The sequence below is a fragment of the Sorex fumeus genome, unplaced genomic scaffold (assembly GCF_029834395.1).
Source record: "Sorex fumeus unplaced genomic scaffold, SorFum_2.1 ptg000009l, whole genome shotgun sequence".
NCBI lineage: Eukaryota > Metazoa > Chordata > Mammalia > Eulipotyphla > Soricidae > Sorex > Sorex fumeus.
Window position 1 is genome coordinate 768792 of NW_026606066.1, and position 19727 is coordinate 788518.

Consider the following 19727-nt stretch of genomic DNA (forward strand, 5'->3'; position numbering starts at 1 on the left):
TGCTCAGCGCTTGCTCAGCCAGGCTCTACTCAGGGACCACGCCTGGCGGGGTCTGGGGGACCATATGGGGTGCTGGGGATCAAACCACCCGGGTCAGAGGTGTGCAAGGCAGGTGTCCTGCCCACTGAACTATCTCTTGAATCAAGATGTGGAGATGGTGACTAGGGGCTGTCCAGGGTTACGCCTGGGCCCTGTGGGGGATGGTGATGGTGCGGGGCCATGCAGACTATGATCACAGTTCCATCGCCCACTGCACATAGCTGCTCACGGGCATGGCCACACCTGAACACACATATACGCATGTGGGAGAATAACTGCCGCAATGCGACTGAGCTCGAGGGAGGCGCATTAATGTGAATTTCCTGGTACTGACAATGAACCATAAACAGACCAGAGGCTAAGGCTGGGGAGGAGGGAAGGGGCACGATGCACCACCCAGGACACGTCGCCTGCAACTTCCAGGAACTCTGTGAGTAATTCAAACTACGAATTGAAAATAAAAAAGTTCCCAGATGGAGACCCCCAGACCCCTCCTCCCCCGAGACTTACGCATTGAGTGTGGCGACAAGACAGAGACACGTGCCTTCCCGAGTCCGGAAATTCTTGTGTTTAAAGCCTCCGAGCATTCGATCCCACACGTACTGTGGATGGCAAAGGACAAGTGAAAAGGGGGAGGACAGGGCCTCCATCACCTCCCAGCTCACAGTGGCCAGCAGAAGGGGCACCCTGCAAAGGGTGAGCCCGGCCCCTCCCACAACCCACTCCACTCTGGCAAGAGCACCCTGAAAATGCTTTGCTCTACTGCTTTGCAGATCATTCCCAACTGTATTTCACTCATCCAAGAACACTGCAAGGAAGTGTGGTGACCACCCCCCACCCCCCACCCCCACGCCTTTCACAGGAGGGACGACAGGATGATGAAAGGAAGGAGGCCACTTTCCAGATCAAACTGTCCTCACAGCTGCTGCCGCCTTCCACTGGTCAAACAGCTGCTCATCTTCTAATGCTCGTCGGGTTTTTCCTGATGACATCCCACATGAAACCGTCCCGAAGAACAGACAGCTGAGCCCCAGAAGGCAGTGCTGTGCTCCCCATCCAGCCCTCCAGCAGCCCAGCTCACTTGCTGACCGGGACAGGGGCTGCAGCCAGGCCAGCTGCCAGCGCAGCCAGCACAGCTGCCTCTTGGCAGAGGAAAGAGGGGGGTCAACCGTGTAAGTGAGCCCAAGACTCTGGTGGATTAAGCAAGCACTCATCACCTGGGGGCAGCCCGCCAGTCTATGCAAAGTATATCCTCTGCTGCTGACATCATGTATTTAAATAACCTGTATGGGAGGGTGGGGGCGGGGGGTGGGGAGAGGGAGGGAAGCTGGTACAATAAGCTTTTTTTCCCTCTGGACTCGTACACAGATGTCACGTAGGCACAGAAACACCAGCGAGGCACTTTATTGGTCCTACCTGGGGATTAGCAGCTTGATCCATGATCTTCAGCAGCAGAGTTTGGTCTTGTTCCCTCACGGAGTCTTTAGCATCCCCCAGTCGGTCTATTAAACTTGGCAGCACTAGAAAGCAAAATGCACATCGATTCAGTGAAAACCTCCAGGGCAAGAGGAGGTCTAGATCACCAACCCGATACTTCAGCTGTGAGGGAGGGCAGAACCCTGCCTGAACGCTGGCCTAAGCTCTGAGTTCGCTGCTCATCAGAGCTCGGCTCTCCATGCTACAATCCAAGGACGTTGCTCTAGGAAACCGCAAAATCCTTTGAAACAGGCAGACACAGCATGTGTCTTACCCCACTTTCCTCCACCCTCACATACTTTAAGCCATGAAATGTCACTAAAAGTAAATGCCAGTGAATGACCTCCAAAGGAAACACAGGTCAGAGAGAGGAGCTCTGGTCTCTCTGCCAGGCGCAGGCAGTCAAGCATCAATCTCTCAGCTGCGCTGTGTTCTCAAACTTACGTAACACACAAGCACTTCAGAAGGGGACCGGAGCGCCATCCCTCTGCCACACTTGGATGCTGCCAGCAGCAAATGCTTCAAGGGCATCTGCCTATACCAGGGGTCAGCTACTCTGCATCTCCAAAGGGTCTATAAAAACATCCTTTTACAAGATAGTACTGAACAACTGTACTGAACAATTTGTCTAATGGAGAAAGAAAATGCAATGCCATGAATATATTGATTTTCTAAAAGCGAAGGAAACTTATTCATTTGATGAGCAGAGTGCCAGAATGGAAAGAGCTCATGTAAAGCAGCACACTGGTCAGATAGTGAAAGGAAAGAACACATGTGTGCTGCCTTAAAAGGAGAAAGCATAAGGAAATGCACAGACAGTCACTTAGTGCTAATAGTGCCTTTATGAAATGTCATCAAGCCAGAGCTGCAGGTTTAGAGGCATGTAGATCACCTCTAAATGTACTAGATCTGTGGCTCTTTTTATTTCATTTTGCTGACATGATTTTCCCTTCACAAAGGAGGGAACACTTTACATGTATAATGACATTTAGGCTGGAGCGATAGCACAGTGGGTAGGGCGTTCGCCTTACAAGCGGCCAACATGGCCGACCCGAGTTCGATTCCTCCGCCCCTCTCGGAGAGCCCGGCAAGCTACCGAGAGTATTCGATATGCCAGACACAGTAACATTTATAATCAAAGTGCAAAATGTCAGCAATAACCATCGAGGGGAAATACGGGAGCATCAGATTGGCAGGAATTCTCAAACACAAAAAGTCTCTCCAAAGGGAGGAATTTGGGAATAAATATGACTCTAGTTGACCCGTGTAAGTGTGATGGTTCATCGGTGTAAGAGAAAGGATCCGGTGGCCGAGGAGATAACACCGGGCCTTCCAAGCAGCAGGCTGAACTTGTAAACCCCTGCAGCAGGGGCTCCAGGTGCAGCCCTGCAGGTAGGGGTGGTCCTGGGGACCCCTGCTATGGCAGGGCCCAAGCAGCACCCCATCCACCGAATCACAAGAAGTTCCCAGGTCTCCAGAGAACCTCCAGAGAAGGAGAGGAGGAGAAGAAAGGAAGGAGCGAAAGGAGGGATTAGAAGCAATGTTGCAGGATGAGCAGTGACATCCCTTATTGGAACACGGAGTTGGGGAGAAGAGGCGAAGAGGCGGGTGAAAACGGAAGCAGTCTGCAGAAGGGGTCCAAGGACCAGCGACCACCCTGCAGAAGAGAAGGTCAGGAGATGCAGATGCAGCAGGAGAGACCGGTTGAGTGGGGGGATGGAGCGGGGGCTGGCAAGCTGAAAGGGGAACTCAGGGGAGCTGGCGGGAGGAAGAAGGTTCGGGAACACCGCGGGGAAATATGGGGCCTGAGGGGTGGAGACCTTGAGAGCCCCCACCCTTGGGAGTCTTTGCCCCCCCCCACCTGCCCACAGCTCACCTGTGCCAATCTGCGCCTTGAACCGATCCTGCAGCCGGGTGACCAGTGCCGACAGGATGTCCATGCCCAGAAGAACCACCTGCAACCGGAAACACCAGGAACCCGTTATCCGTGGCCGCGGGGGCCCAGCGCGCTCCCGCACCCGTTCCCGGGACCACCCCGCACGTCTGGCTCGGAGGCCGGCTGGAGTCGGCGGGCTCGTGCCGGCGAGGAGGATACGCGCGGCGACGCATGAAGCGGCTGTTCTCGTCTTTAAAAATCGCTGTTTCCAATGCTATGGTTTTACCCGTAAAAAAAGAGAAATAAAGAAATAAATAAACCCGCCAGGACCGCGCCGCCGGGAAACAAACCACGCCCCACGCCGCCCCCGACTGGCCCCAACCTCGAGACGCGTATGCAAATGAGACGCGACGGACGCTTGGCCTTATGGGTAAACCGTGCGGTCTCTCTGACACCTTCAAAGGCGTCGGAAAACACGGAGTTGACGGTAGGTTTCCGGAACGGTGGTCCGAACCCATACAAAAACTGGCTCTGGGCGGCTGGGACTGGACTGCCATTTTAGTCGCCACAACCCAAACTGGTATTGGCCCTTCCCGCATGCAGAGCAAGCCAAGCCCCCACCAACCATCCTTTTCTTGGGGTTGCGCTACTGTCCAATGAACGTCTAGTGAGGGCAGTACTGCTAACACCTGAACAACACGCTCGCATCAGTTAGAGCTTTTCGCTTTATCTTGGTGCAATTTTTGGAAAAAAGAAAAATCTCTTTTTCCACGACATGTAAGCTAAAAGTAGTTTGCAAATTACGTGACTTTGACGCGATCAGTTTGGCCAGCAGGGGGCGTGTGGGTCAAAACAGAACTAAATAAATCGTTCCTTGGGCAACTGTCTCTTGGGCATCAGAAGAATCAGAAGAACAAATTCATTAATTACGGAATTTTTTTTTGCAATGCCTCGTTAACACCTGTAGTTTTCAGCTACCAAACTGCAAACAACTGCGGTCCTTTGATTTAGGACCTACTGTTTCAATACTGAGTGAAGCTCAAACTGCAGCTTCGTTGAATTGATTTCATTAAAATGCTAAATTGTGTTAAGTATTTATATAAGTTTGTTAGAACAAGGACGAACAGTGAGCCATAAATCTTGTGGGTATGATGCACTGCACATCCACTTGTAATCATCCTCAAAATCCCCTAGGCCCAGTATAATCAAAACATCAGGAGAAGCAAAGAAAGCGTCATGAGGCAGAATAAACAAATGCACTCTGGATCCACTGAAGGGATTCATACCTATTGCCTAAATGTACCCGTAGTCACAGAGCACTGGGGTTTAAACAGAAATGTTTAAACGTTGAATCAGGAATGTTTACACATCAAGCCCTTCTGTTTCCATTTCAACCAAAGGACCAAAAAAAAAAAAACCATTGCACGTGCCTCATTTTCTTCACCTCTAAAATCCAGTAGCAGAATAGGCACCGTGCTTGGCTGTGTTTTGTCAAGTGCTTCAAATCCTTCTTGGTGTATATTAAGAGCACCTTCTTGGTGTATATTAGGAGCAACTACACACATTTGACTGTTCTCACCAGATGGGCTGTGTCATAGGCATGGGTTCTAGATAGATCCCGACCAGCTGCCCAGTGGAGGTAAGTTCCTGAGGACAAGGACTGGGCTAGCAGAGAGCTTCCCTAAGAAGGATTACACTGTATGCACGAAGCTAATAGTTTTAAATCCAGCCTCAGGCCAAAGAGAGTCCTCTTGGCAAAAAAGCACATGCCAAGAGGTGAGGGTCAAACAGCTGCACAAGGGAGGCCCCTTACCCTGCCTAGGATAAGGTCAGATCCTAAAACTGGTGGTGGATTGTGACAGTTGTAGGACAGATGTTCTTTACAGTTAGTAGTTTCCCAAGTGCACACTGACTCAGGTTTCAGGGTTTTTCTTTTTTGGGGACCACACCCAGCAGTTCCCAGGGCTTACACCTGTCTCTGCTCAGAGATCACTCCTGTCAGTCTGTCAGTGTTGGGGGACTATATGAAGATAGAAGAGGCCAACCACGTGCAGGCAAGTACCTCTGTACAATCTCTCTAGCTTCTACACTCTTTTTAATGGTGTATCTGAATTCCAAATAATGCTTAATGACAAAATAATCTTAGCTGGACCGATACCATAGTGGGTAGGGCATTTGCCTTGCATGCAGCCAACCCGGGTTTGATTCCTCTGTCCCTCTCGGAGAGCACAGCAAGCTACCAAATGTATCACTCCCCACTGCGTATTCTCCCCACTGCATATTCAATATGCCAAAAACAGCCGCAAGTCTCACAATAGAGGTGTTACTGGTGCCCACTCAAGCAAATCAATGAACAACAGGAGGACAGTGCTACAGTGCTAATTATAAGAACATCTAGAAAAACCAGTATGTTATAAAATTCATAAGTGAGTTTATCAAGACATCATGCAAACCCAATAAACAAAAATACATTTTTATACAAACAACAAGCAAGAGTAATATTTTAGATCTTCATTTTTAATTACATGATTATAAGCACCAAGGAATAAATCTAGCCACAAGAAATCAGTAGTACTCCCAGAAGAGTGGAATGATTTTTTTAAAGACCAAAATTAATGAAAAAAAAATTACATATTAGAATTCCCAATGTTGCAAAATTTTTATTTCTACCAAGCTGATCCTTGATGGCTTTTCTGCACTGTTTTGCCAGTTCGGACGTTTGCTTGTGGTTGCCTGAGGCACGTGCCAAGCCACGTTGGCGAATAAGTGATTAAGTGACCAAGCTGATCGACACATTGAATAAAATTCCACTAAAAATCCCAACTGTGTTTTAGGAATTTCACAAGTTGATTCCAAGTATATGTAGAAATGCAAATAGCAAGAGACTTTTGTAAAACAAGGTGATGAAACTTGCTCTCACTGAATTCCAGGGTTTATTTTAAAACGGCAGGAATTAAGGCAAAGTGGTATTAATCAATCCAAGGAAAAGACAACTACATCAACAGAAAAGAAGAAACCCACACGTATAGTGGAGTTCTCTAGGACAAAGTAAGTACTACAAAGTAGTGAGAGTAAAAAGAAGATTTTGGGGGGGGGGGGGGAAGAAAGACCCTTTATTCAAGACCTTCTATGCACAGTGTACAAGTCAGTCAATGGGCAAAGCAATACGCACCTCACAAAAGCTAATAACAGAAGCTCATGAGAGTTGTTCACCTTCCATTTGTCATCAGAAGCAGAAATTACAAAACATGGTATTACTCTAAACCCAACAAAATGTTAAAATTAAAACAGCTGACAAAAGCCAGACTTGATAAGGACTCTCATGTGGTGGTGGGAATGGAAACTAGCACAACCAACACTTTAAAAAAAATACCTGCCATATTGGAAGGTACAACATGCAGCCACTCATTAGTAGGATTATACCCAACAAAAGTGCATGAACCTGTACAACAGGTAAAATACACACAAAAATGCTCAGAGCAGCGCTATTCGTAATAACCCCAAACTAGGTATCCACATGCTATCCAATGCAGAGTATGGAAGTTCTGGTTTCCACCCCAAGAAATACAATAAACACTGAAAGCAAGGGTATCAGTACTGTGAAATCTTGTAATAATAAGTAGCAAGGCATAGAGCAAATACATCTTTGAGGTTGAAAAATAAACACATAAACTAAAAATTTAAGATGCATACTTAGATATTCAAATTTAAAAGAAAACAAAGTGATTGCCATAAAAGTCAGGAGAGTTTTTGTAACTTTTGTTTGTCTGGGGGCCGCACCTGGTGGTGTTCAGGAGACCATATGGGATGACGGAAATGGTGGGCTACGTACATGCAAGGGAAATGCCCTACCCGCTATACTATCACTCCAGCCCCGAAAGCATTTTTTAAAACACTGTAAACACATTACCTTAATTAGAATGATTTTTTTAAGTTGAATCAGGAGAGAGATTATTTTGGGAAAGGCTGACAGTGTTCTATTTCTTGTCCTGAATTAACAAACCACTGTTCACTTTATAAAAGCTCACTGAGCCAGGTCTGTGAGTTACTATTTAGAGAAAAAAAAAAAAAAGTTCAGAAACCAGAACGGCAGGAATGATCCAGGATCACTCCACTGCAAGTCTGTTACAAGAGACTCTGATTCCTTGCTCGAGAAAATATCCAAATGGCACCACCTCAGTCCTTTTTCAGCTGTGCTGGCTCTCATCAAAGGAAGAACTTCAAAATCCTCACTCCAGAGGTGAGATGTCAAGTAAGAATAGGCTATTCCTGATACTTTAAACGACTGGATTGGCTCGATTAAAAACAGTATTTTGCTTTCACATTGTACTTCATTGTTTTTAAGGAACTTCTGAGAGGAATCTGATCTAATCTCACAGTACTGAGATTAGATCAGATTGTTTTGCAAATGAGGAAAATAAAGATAAAGAGGCTAATCTATAAACCCAATAGTTTAGTTACTAGGTTGAATGCAAACCCCAAACCTCCTGTCCAGGCTCTTCTTAGTCTCATGTAAACACACCATCAAAAAAAAAAAAAAATCCAGGTTTATAGTGGTTTTCGGCTTGCTAGCTAATTTAAGATCTTGTGCAAATCAGCACTGCTAGGCCAGAATCAGCAAACAAGACAGGTGGACTCAGCTCTAAACTCCATTCATTGTTTTGATAATGGCTGGGACAGAAAACAGACAGAGATTTGCACATACAGATCTGGGTTTGAATGTCACCTCAACCACCCTAATAGAAACAACTTAGCTGCTTATCCCCCACCAGTCACAACTTTCATCAGGAAATTCAAACTTAGAATACATTTGCCTGAGAGGCTAGGAGGGAAGGTTAAAAGTCTTTACAAGGTGCCTAGGCACTTGAGGTCTGAGTGCTAGTACAGCAAGTATATCCTGCAAACAACTAGCTGGACACGCCCCCCACCTCCCCACCCCCGCCATGCCAGGAGTGACCCCTGAGCACAGAACCAGGAGTACACTCTGAGCACTGCCATAGGGAATCCAAAAACAACAACAAAGTCAAAGTGCGTAAGCTCTTTATAAGTGCCTGGTGCCTGCTTTATGAGCAGTACTTTATAAATTAAAACAAAAACAGTGTGGGGCCCTGGCTTACTAGGGAGCGCAGGCAAAAATCCAAAGACAGTAAGGATACCGAAGATCTCATCACCCAAAGATAATGCCTTGGAGGGATAGACACCTTAGCATACAGACACACATACCCATGTATGCATGCATGCGTGCGTATGCATACAAGAAATTTTGTTCTCTAAATAGGCTCAGACCGGAGAGGCAGTACAAGGTTTTCAGGCACTTCTCCTCCCTGCATCAACCTGGGTTGGAATTCCTGGCACCTCACACGGTCCCTTTAGCACTGCCAAGGGTCACTCCTGAGCCAGGAATAGCCTCTGAGCAACAATACATGTGGCTCAAAAACTCAACCCTCCTCCAAAAAAGGTCTTCCTAAAGAGGCTCTTTTTAATGTATATGTTCTAGGCAATACTCCATTTCTTTTATATATGTATATATACACACACACAGATATATATGCATACACATATTTATGTATCTGTTTCACTCAATATGTTCTAGAAATCTTCCCAAATCATAATTCAAGATGTATTTCTCTTTATTCAGTATGTGTGTGATACAGCTGTATCCAAATATTGTTAAGCCAATCCTCCACATCCCTGATACCATTCAGGTTTGGTTAGAATTTTTCGTTATTTCCAACAATATGGTGGTAGGTATCTACAGCTATACATGTGCTGCTATTTCCTTAGTACAAATTGTGGGAAAGCCAAGAATCCCCTGGGCCTATTCACTTGGGTGCTGCTGCTTCTCACACCATGCACTAGGTCTGTGCCCCCACCCCGACCCCATCCTGCTGACTTGTAAGAGATGTTAGTTGGCATCTTTAAAAAAATAAAAAGAAAGAAAGGAAAGAAAGGAAGGAAGGAAGGAAGGAAGGAAGGAAGGAAGGAAGGAAGGAAGAAAAAAAGAAAAAAGAAAAACCTTAAACTGCAATCTTACTTGATAAGGCAGTAATTAACACTTTACAGTGCACTACTGCTTTCAGTTCCAAGAATAAGAACGCAACACAAAGACCAAAAAAACAGTTGTGAAAGAGGCAATGGCTTTGTGTACTCACACAGGGCAGAAAGAATTATTCCTCCTCACCTACTGTCCTTCAAAGCTCCTTCCACACTCCACCCAACACTCGTGGTACAGGTCTGTCTAACCTCCTCTTCAGAGACGGTTCATAAGCCAAACAAGTTGCAGATACTAGACTAATGGGCCTGGTGCAATAACAGAGTTGATCTAAAATAGAAAGCTTTTCCCACTAAAAGGGGTCTTAGGAACGCTGAACCAACCATTTTGCTTGACAGAAGATCAGCAATCACGGAGCAAGGTTAGGTGATGATTACACACAGGGGAAAGTTGGACCCGAGGTGCCACATGCCCCCTCCCCCCAGCGCCTCACGGCCTGAGCACTACGCATCGTGTCCACGTCACATGGAGTGGCCCACACTGCTGTGCAGATTAAGCAGAGATCAAAATCTGCCACGTTCACATCCAAATTTCTCCATGATACGTTCCCCAGCTGAGTGACCCGACCTCTCTTCCAGACACCAATGGCCAGTTTAGGGGGACCCCCTGCGGCAGGCTCTCTGGGAGAATCTCCCTATTCTCACCTCCCTCAGGACCTAGGTCTAGCCCCTCTAAGGTACCTTCCCAGAGAGGCTAGTGGCAGGGGTCGTGAGGATCTAGTCACCCCCACCCCTGGCCACTGCTTGCAGGAGCTCACCCTAGCTTCTGCGCATGTCAAAACAAGCTGCAACAGGACTATAAGCACTCAAAGCAGGATATGAATATGGTCCCCTCATTCCCGCCAACTGTGCCAGAGACCAACAGGATGAGGAGGAGGGGAAGGCAAGGAGCAACAGAGACTTGCATGCATCCTATTGTCTCTAATACTCGACGATATGGGGCCAGAGCCATAGTGCAGCAGGGAGGGTGTTTGCCTCGAACATGGCCAACCCGGGTTCAATCCCCAGCATCCCATATGGTCCTCCGGGCACCACCAGGAGTAATTCCTGAGTGCGGAGCCAGGAGTAGCCCCTGCGCATTGCCAGGTGTGACCCAAAAAGAAAAAAAATGATATACATGATCTCTTTTAAAGATAATATGGATCATCTTGTTTTGGGGGGAGGAGAGGAGATACCAGGGATGAAACCTAGGGCCTCACGCGCACACACAGCCTGTTCTTCAGCACTGAGCTACGGCTTGGGTGATCCTTACCATGACACCGAGAGCCACATACCAAAGCCATTAATAGTCCTACCTTACAGATACGCAATCTAGGCCTGGTCACAAAGCGATTAGCTGGAGCAATCACCTTACCACTGGGGACTGGGCTTACGAGCGAACCAAGAGTACCATGTCCAGAAGGGCAGCAGAAATTCTAGACCACGGTGAGCCCTGGCTGCATGGCTAGCTCATAACCAGAACATAACCAGAGTACAACGGGAGCATAACTGGAGCCAGCCATGTGTCCAGGGCTCACTGTGGTTGCCCACTACTTGTTTTTTTAACTTTGATTTTTTTTTTATTGAATCACTGTCAGATACACAAAGTTATTCATAATTGGGTTTCAGTCATACAATGTTCCAACACCTGTCCTTTCATCAGTGTACATTTCCCACCACCAATGTTCCCAGTTTCCCTCCACACATCTCTCTCCCGCCCACCCCTCTCTCTCTCTCTCACTCTCTCTTTCTCTCTCTCGCTCTCTCTCTCTTCCACTCTCACCCCCACCCTTTGGGCATTATGGCTGCAATACAGATACTGAAAGGTTATCATGTAGATCCCTTGACCTACTTTTAGCACTTAGCTCTTTCCCAGAGTCACACTTTTTTACCAAACAGTGTGGTATTCTAACAGTCAAAGGGTGGAAGTGGTCCAAATAGCCATTAACTCAATGGCAGAGAGAAGATGACAGCGGCAATGGCATTGGTGTTGGAATACTAAATGCCTGTAACAAATCATCACGAACACCTCTGTAAACCACAGAGATTAAATAAAGTATGTGGGGGGTGGGGGGGAGTGGACAGTCATCAACTTACACGTGAGGAAACAAAACGGGGAGAGCCATAGGATGAAGCGCCATGAAATAAAGAACTACGGTGATGTCGTGCAGCACAGAGGAGCCTTGAACACATGGGGCTCAAGGGGGAAGCGGGTACAAGAGACTACACACTCGGGTATTCCTTTCTCCTCTCTGTGTGTTGGGGCCACATGGGTTGGTGCTCAGAGAGCGTAGGGGGTCTGGTAGTGCTCAGGGAACCCTGTAGTGCTGGGAATTGAGCCCAGACCTCCTGAATCGGGTGGGCTACCACTCTATCCCTATTTGCTCCCTTTTGTATGAAACATCAAGAAAAGCTACAGGCAGCAAAAACAAAAAACAGACCCCTGGTTGTCTGCAGCAAGGAGAGGAAATGAAGACTGATGACAAGTGGGTCTGAGGCATCCTTTGAGAGGGACGGAGAAGCATTCTCACATGGCATTGTGGGGAGTGGTTATTCAACTCTGCAAACCTGAACCCTTAGGTCAGAGAATGAGCTCAATGAATGCAGGAGGCCTGGGTTCCATCCCTGGCATGGCATGGGATGGAACAACACCCCAGATAACCCCCAGGAGTGGCCCCGAGCACAACGCCACCACTTAGGGTCCAAACATCAAATATAAAATAATGAAAAATTGAGTCGCCGGGCTAGGGAAGTGTGGCTCTGTAGAAGAGCACATGCCTGGCCCTGCATCAATCTCTGGTCACCACTAAAAGAGAGAAAATAATGGTCTTGTATGCTTACATGTCACGGCACAAAACTTAATCCAGCTTCAATACAGCTCCAAGAAGCCTCAACTTGCAGGTTACCAAGCGCTCAGCCCATGGTGACTGGGGAAGAGAAAACCCAGCACCCCCACGGAGCAGGACTGTGTGGATCCATCCAGAAATACTACCCCAGGGCAGCTATGAACTAGAAGGATACACGGTCTCAAGGGGGATCAACCAGAGCTGAGGTACATGCAGATCCCAACCGTTCTCCGGGCTCCCTTCCTCCCCTTAGTTCTCCCGATGGCGTTGTGTTCCCACAGCAAGGCTCCCTGCCTGCCCCATTCTGCTTCCCTCTTCCGTCTGCTCCTCTGAGCATCAGCACCGGTGTCCACCACCACGAGGCCGAGAGAGTCTGTTAACCCCAGCACACCTCCACTGTCCACTGCCCCCAGTAGAGGTTACTCCAGTACAATGGCATTCTGTTTTCATTTGGAGATAACTTTACACCACTGTGTAAAAGTGTCTCTCCACCACGGTCCCCTCGGCTCCCGTCCAGCTCCCCGCCCGGCTCTAGCAAGCCACCTCTGACTTATGAGAGCCTCCATCTAGATGCTCTCAGCTTCCTCGGGGCAGATTCGAAACCTCCTGGCTCTCTGTCGCCAGCATCAACCGGAAAGCTGGCAAACTGCGGAAAGAGGAGGCGGCTGGCTGAGTAAGACAGATGATCAAGTGAAAATAACACAGACGCAGCATGTTAATAACAGCCCCAGACAGCACAACTGCCCTCAAGCGACTGACAACTGATCCTGTTTGTATCCGTGGTTCCACTCTGGCTCCCTTCTTCCATCTGTTCTCTACCTGCCAAGACAGTCCCTTTAAAAGGGAGATGGGGGCCAGAAAGCTAGGACAGGGGTAAAGCAGTTACCTTGTACACAGCCAACCCAGGTTCAGCCCCCTGATGCCACTATGGGCCTCCCAAGGCTTGCCAGGAATGATCCCTGGGTGCAGAGCCAGGAATACGCCCTGAGCACTGCCGGGGAAGGCCCCAAATCAAAAGGTCGTATCATCATTCCCAGGTTGTTCTCTGCACCTGATGGTCTCAGTGTCTGGAATACACTTCGAGACATCCACCCAAGGGACCCCGAGATCTTCTGCTTAAATGTCACCTCAGCTGGGCCCACTCTACTCCACCGCTGAATATTACAGGCATGTACAAACATATTCCCTATGCTGACTCTGCCTCATTTCTCTCTAACGCACTTATCACTTTCCATTATTCCATAAAATTACTTCACTCCATGTACCAGCTTATGACTTCTTTCCCACAGTGGAATGTAAATTGCACAAAGCTGAGAATTTTTACTTGATAATTCACTTTACTCTGGCCTGTCTTTTGTCCAGAACCTTATCTGTTAAATAAATGGATAAATTCCACTGATAGATCTTATTGCTCACTTCAATGTGTCCCTCCTCTGAATTCAAAATTAAGCTGAAAATGAATGAATAATTTGCGAAGTAACTGGCTTCTTCCATAATTCCTTAGATGGAGAGAGAATTCAGCAGAAACCAATAGAATGAAAGGGCCAACCGAACTGTATGTCTACAGAAGACACCCATGCAAAGGCCTGAAGCCTGGGTATAGTTTCTGCCACCAATGACTATATTACCACTTACTTGTACACTCGGGGGCTGATTTACCAAACTAATGCTAGTGCTGTCAAATTGGGGTGGGGGGAGGTTTCAAATTCTGTTCTTCCTTCATCCCGTCATGGGGGTGCCCACAGAGAATACTGCCAACCTGGGGCTGACCGCTGCAAACAGGGACCTCAACCGTACATTGCCATCAGATTACTTTATGTGTGTATTCACTAATCATCTTGCATTATAAAATATACACAAAGCAGAACACTGGCAAAAAAAGAAGATTGGAAATCAATGTTAACAGCAGCTCTATGTTCTCCCTGCAGCCCTGCCCCCCCCCCCCCCCATGAATTCCAATCTCTTGAAAGCAAGAGCAAAGGGAGAGCAGAGAGAGCAGAGCACTGCGCCTCGCCCCAGCTGGAATCATGAAGGAACAACAGGACAGAAAGCAACGCTCTCACCTCCCAGGAAGCCTCCCACAGCCAACTGGGACCAAAGTGACAATGAAAACGGCATTATTCCTCAGTCAATCATCACAAATGGACTTTCATCGACTTACTGGCTGATGATTCCACTTGCTGTCCCTTGTTGGAGCGAACAGTAAGAAGTAAATTTGTTATGCGCCTGCTAGGGGGACAGGCTGGAGGTGGGGGGTGGGTGCAACTGGGGGCACTGGAGGAAGGAAGACCACACTGGTTGTGGGATTGGTGTTGGAACACTGTATGCCTGAAATAACTTTATCATGGACAATTTTGCAAATCATAGTGTCCTAATAAAGATTAAGTCTTTAAAAAAATAGCATTATTGGCTGTGTGACACCTCCAAATGTCACAGTACTGACAGCCCAGAAGGAGCAGAGCAAATCTGATGAGAAAGCCCACCAAGCTCAACGAGCAATGCTTACTGTTATTACAGAGAAGGCTCAAACAGCATCAACCAGATCCGTAAATCCCCAGACAACGACTCCAGTAACACCACTGTGAGATATAAGAATGATCACAAGTTTATTTGTATTGATCTAGTTTCTTATAATTCTGTTTGCCAATTTTTTTTTGCAACAAGCAATAAGAAGTAAATATGCTTATGCCTGGGAAGACTGGGAACACTGGTGGGAAGGAAGGTCACAATGGTGGTGGGACTGATGCTGGAACACTGAATGCCTGAAACAACGCTATCATAAACAACTTTGTAAATCACGGTGTTTAAATAAATAAGCAAATAAATGAACAAATAAGCATTTTTAAAAAATAGCATTATTCTCAAGTCCCTCAGACTACCAAGGACAAACAACTCCAGAGCAAGGCAAATTTTGCCCCATCTGTTCAGAATATCTAAGAATCACCTTAGCACTGTACAGCACTATCCCCCCCCTTAGTAAATCAATTTGCTCGAGCGGGCACCAGTAACGTCTACAGTGTGAGACTTGTTACTGTTTTTGGCACATCGAATAGGGGTAGCTAACCAGGCTTTGCTGTGCAGGCGTGATACTCTCGGTAGCTTGCCGGGCAGTCCGAGTGGGGCAGAGGAATCGAATCGGGGTCATCCTTGGTCAGCTGCATGCAAGGCAAGTGCCCTACCCACTGTGCTATCGCTCCAGCCCAAGAATCGCCTTAAGAATCAATATTCATGGGGCTGGAGCAATAGCACAGCAGGTAGGGCACTTGCCTTGCACGCGGCCTACCCAGCTTGATTCCCAGCATCCCATATGGTCCCCTGAGCACCGCCAAGGGTAATTCCTGTGCACAGAGCCAGAAGTAACCCCTGTGCATTGCCGGGTGTGACCCAAAAAGCAAAAAAATAAATAAATGAAGAACCAATATTCATGGCAATCCTCCCAAAGCTGACCTAAAGGTTCAAATCATTTTCTAACAAGTGACAGTTGTCTTGATCTCAAAATTCACACAGAAATGCAATGAGCAATAGTAGAAGATCTTGAAGATGAAGAACAAAGATGGGAGGACTTCCACTGCACTACTCTGAAATTCACTACGTGCCTGGAGGAAAAGCAGGAGGCTTCGAACACCCACCTGGCCCTGCAAGGGGGTCAGGTGTAGATCCCCCGTGCCCCCATGCACCCCAAACACAATCTAGGCAATTCCTCCAGTGGACCCTTGTAACTGTATGGTCTGTGATCACCGGTGCCACAGGCAACTACAAACCACACCGCAGCCAGGTGTGTGTAAGCACCACAGAAAAGAAGGGTACAACCTCCAGTGAGCACCTCAATGGAAAAAAAATGTGTATCCTGGTCAGGAAATGCATCCCAGACAGTCTCCCAAGCACCACAAGGAATTTGCAGAGCCAGGAGGACCCAAAAAGTCCAAAAAAGAATCCAGAATCTGTAAGTAACTCACTATATCTGCCCTGCAGACAGAAGGCTGGAAGTTCGATCCCTGGAACCAATCCACATGCTGGTGTGATCCATTTGGGTTCCTTGGCATGGCAATGGAAGTGTGTAGTCAGACTCCAGTACACCCCTACACAACCCTTCATAAGCACGACTAAGGTGTCAGCACTGCTACTGAGTAGACATTCCAGCCAGCAAGCACCACAATCAAAAAGCATGCACTGTACCCTAGGACACCCTCCCTGGCAAATACCACAATTGAACGGCTCAAACCCCCAGAGAGTATCAGCAAGTGAGTGTGTAAGCACTGCAAGCAAGAGTGCAAGCAAGCCCTGCTCACCACAACACAAGAAGTAAAGGGAAAGGAAAACTTATTTTCTAATTATTTATTTTAGGGACTGGAAAGATAGTAGAGCCTGTTGGATTGTATGAATTTATTATCATTAAATTGAGGGGGGCCCAGCATCCCACATGGCCCCCCAGCACCACCAGGAGAGAACCCTGAGAGCAGGGCCTAGAGTAACCCCTGAGTACCACCAGGTGCGGCGAGGGGTGGGTAGAATTAAATTTTTATTGGGCAAAAAACTTGAATAAGATATACCTGCAAAGATACACCATTTGCCAATTTTAGCACACAAAAAGAGGCTCAATGTCATTAGTCATGAGGAAAGTGCAAATCAAAACCACAATAACGCTTCCCACTCCTGAAGAGAGCTAAAATTAAAACACAATGGCAACTTTTGTAAGAATGCCGAGCAAGTGCAGCCCTGAGACTTTATAGGGAGGACTGTGAAACAATACAGTTACTTTGGAAAACAACTTGCAGCTCTTCAAAGTGCTCAACACGCCACTTCCAGGGAAGGGAAATGAAAACCTCTGTCCATACGGGACCCCAATGTTTACCGCAGCATTATTCACATGGAGCAGAATGACCTAAAATTTGTATAATCGAAATATTATTTGGCTGAAGTGCTGATTCACGCTAACATATATAAATCTTGAAAACACTGCATTATATAAAAGAGGCCAGATACAAAATGCCAGATATTCTGTGATTCTACTTTATGCAATGTCTAGAATAGAGAGAAACTGATAGCAACAGAGAGCTGACTGGGGGTTCCCAGGGGATTAAAGCGGGGATATTGGCAAGTAGCTACTTATGAGTATGGAATTCTTTCTTAAGATGGTAACCAACCCCAAATTAGTATGACTCTGAATATACAAAAAAGCAAAATGAAACACTGAATTGTACACAAGTGAATTTTATAACGTATGAATTACAGTTGAATGTAAGTTAATTACCCTCCTCCTCCTCATTATCCTGGCTAAATGAAACGTGAGGATTGAGGGGGAGGCAAAAAATAATTTTATCAAGTTCCTTGTATTGCTATAATCTTACACTCTGATAAAGATATCATGTAGCATGAGCCTAGTACAAGGCATATGGAAGCTAAGTGCAAGGTAAACAGAAACTTTCCAGTTGCATATATGGTATTATCTATCCCAAAGTATTAAAATGTATATTGAAGTAGCAACTGTGAAGATGATTATAGTACTCAATACTACAAAATATAATGCAGCCACTAAAACATCTTCGCTCTGTCTCCATTCCACAAGCAAGAAGTCCAGGCTGCATGAACAAAGGTCCATGCTGTATGCAGGACACTTTGCAGCAGGAACAGTCTTTAAATTGTCCTATGCTGCGTACATCACTATTTTATGACTTTTTCACAAGCAGCACACATTAATCTATAGCTGATGAAAATCACAATCAACATCTCTTCTATTTTAAATGTTGGTTTGGTTTGGGGCTATGCCCAGCAGTGCTCAGGGATCACTCCTGGCGGGCTCAGGGGGACTACGCGGGATGCCAGGGATGAAACCTGGGTCGGCCATAAGCAAGTCTAGCGCCTTGCCATTGTCCTCTCACCCCAGCCCTAACTATTTTACATTAACTAACAAATAAACCTCAATTCCCAGAGAGGCAGCTTTCTGTCTTTCTGCCTGGTTTTCCTCTGCAAAGTGGAAGAGTCACAGGCCAAGAACATGCATCTGCTCCAGGGCTGTAGGTGCCTTCAGAAGCAAGTTGTTCTAGCAAGACAGTACTGACAAGCACTGACACTGGGGGTTGGATTCATCACAACATCCTCCCTATTATAAACAACATCAAGTTTACACAAAAATAGAAAAACAATCCGGAACCTATAACTTTGATCTTCAGGATCCATCTCCAACTGCCTAGAAACCAGGATTAAGATGGAGAAGGATTCTCTCACCTTCCCGTCCATCCTGTAGGGACTATGAAGAGTCCTTGGGGTGCACTGACTCCACCTGTCACAGGGTAACTCAGACAATAAGTACCATGGAAAGACATGGGTTTAGTCGAGACGAGGCCTGGGGAGTCAGCTCCCTGAAACACTGGGCCTCCCCAATAACAAATAGATAATGTGAGTATTTAAAGAGCTGTTCACTCACCCATGAGTGAATCTATTCCTAGACCACGTGGCCGCATTTGCAGCCATACCACATCTCATACTTCATATCACTGATATACCAAGAGTAGCACGCCACACTGATGGGGTTTAAAGTAGAAGACAACCAATCTTAGGGGGAAATATATATATATATATATCTTTATACATATATATATTTTTATATATGTCTGCAGGGCTGAAGCGATAGCACAGCGGGTGGGGCATTTGCCTTGCACACAGCCAACATGGCCGACCCGAGTTCGATTCCTCCACCCCTCTAGGAGAGCCCAGCAAGCTACCGAGGGTATCTCGCCCACACGGCAAAGCCTGGCAAGCTCCCCGTGATGTATTCGATATGCCAAACACAGTAACAATAAGTCTCATGATGGAGACGTTACTGGGCACGCTCGAGCAAGTCGATGAACTACGGGAAGACCGTGACCAGATATATGTCTGTATATATGTATATATCTGTATAATATATATATATATATATATACACATATATATATACAAACCACAAGGCTCAACCTGTAAGAGATGTTACTACTCTCTTATAGAAGGGCTTAACGGCTCCTGGGTGAAATACAACAATCTTCACACACTTTCCTCTAAAAAACCTTTTTCGGATCATTTTTAGTAGATTGTTTATAACGAGCAATACAAAATAAATTATTTCTGCTTTGGGGACAGGATTTGGAGTTCAGGATGGAAAATTTCAAAATATGGTGGGGGGGCTGGAGAGATAGCACAGTGGGTCGGGCGTTTGCCTTGCATGCGGCCGACCCGGGTTCGATTCCCAGCATCCCATATGGTCCCCTGAGCACCTCCAGGAGTAACTCCTCAGTGCAGAGCCAGGGGTAACCCCTGTGCATCACTGGGTGTGACACAAAAAGCAAAAAACAACAACAACAACAACAAAAATATATGTTGGTGGGAAGGTGTAATGGTGGTGGGATTGGTGTTCGAAATATTAAGTGCAATCAAATATTGTGAACAATTTTATAAAAATAAATGAATTTAAAAAGATAAAATAA

At 46.5% G+C, this 19727-nt stretch overlaps 1 protein-coding gene and 1 non-coding gene across 25 annotated transcripts in view; one reads left to right on the forward strand and one right to left on the reverse strand.

The window, feature by feature from the left end:
* CLASP1 (cytoplasmic linker associated protein 1) overlaps positions 1–19727 on the reverse strand; it is a 376782-nt gene that overhangs the window by 289680 nt on the left and 67375 nt on the right. For all 24 annotated transcript variants that reach the window (XR_008791890.1, XM_056110448.1, XM_056110468.1 and 21 more), the window contains exons 3-5: positions 3392–3470; positions 1456–1559; positions 550–641 (exon numbers count right to left, since the gene is read on the reverse strand). Coding sequence is in view for 23 of the 24 variants with exons in the window: in XM_056110448.1 (XP_055966423.1) it covers positions 550–641; positions 1456–1559; positions 3392–3470 (275 nt within the window). In the remaining variant the exon portion in view is untranslated. The remainder of the gene's footprint in view (positions 1–549; positions 642–1455; positions 1560–3391; positions 3471–19727) is intronic.
* Positions 4015–4142, forward strand: LOC130019841 (U4atac minor spliceosomal RNA). Its single transcript, XR_008791909.1, has one exon. It is a non-coding gene; the product is annotated as a U4atac minor spliceosomal RNA (small nuclear RNA).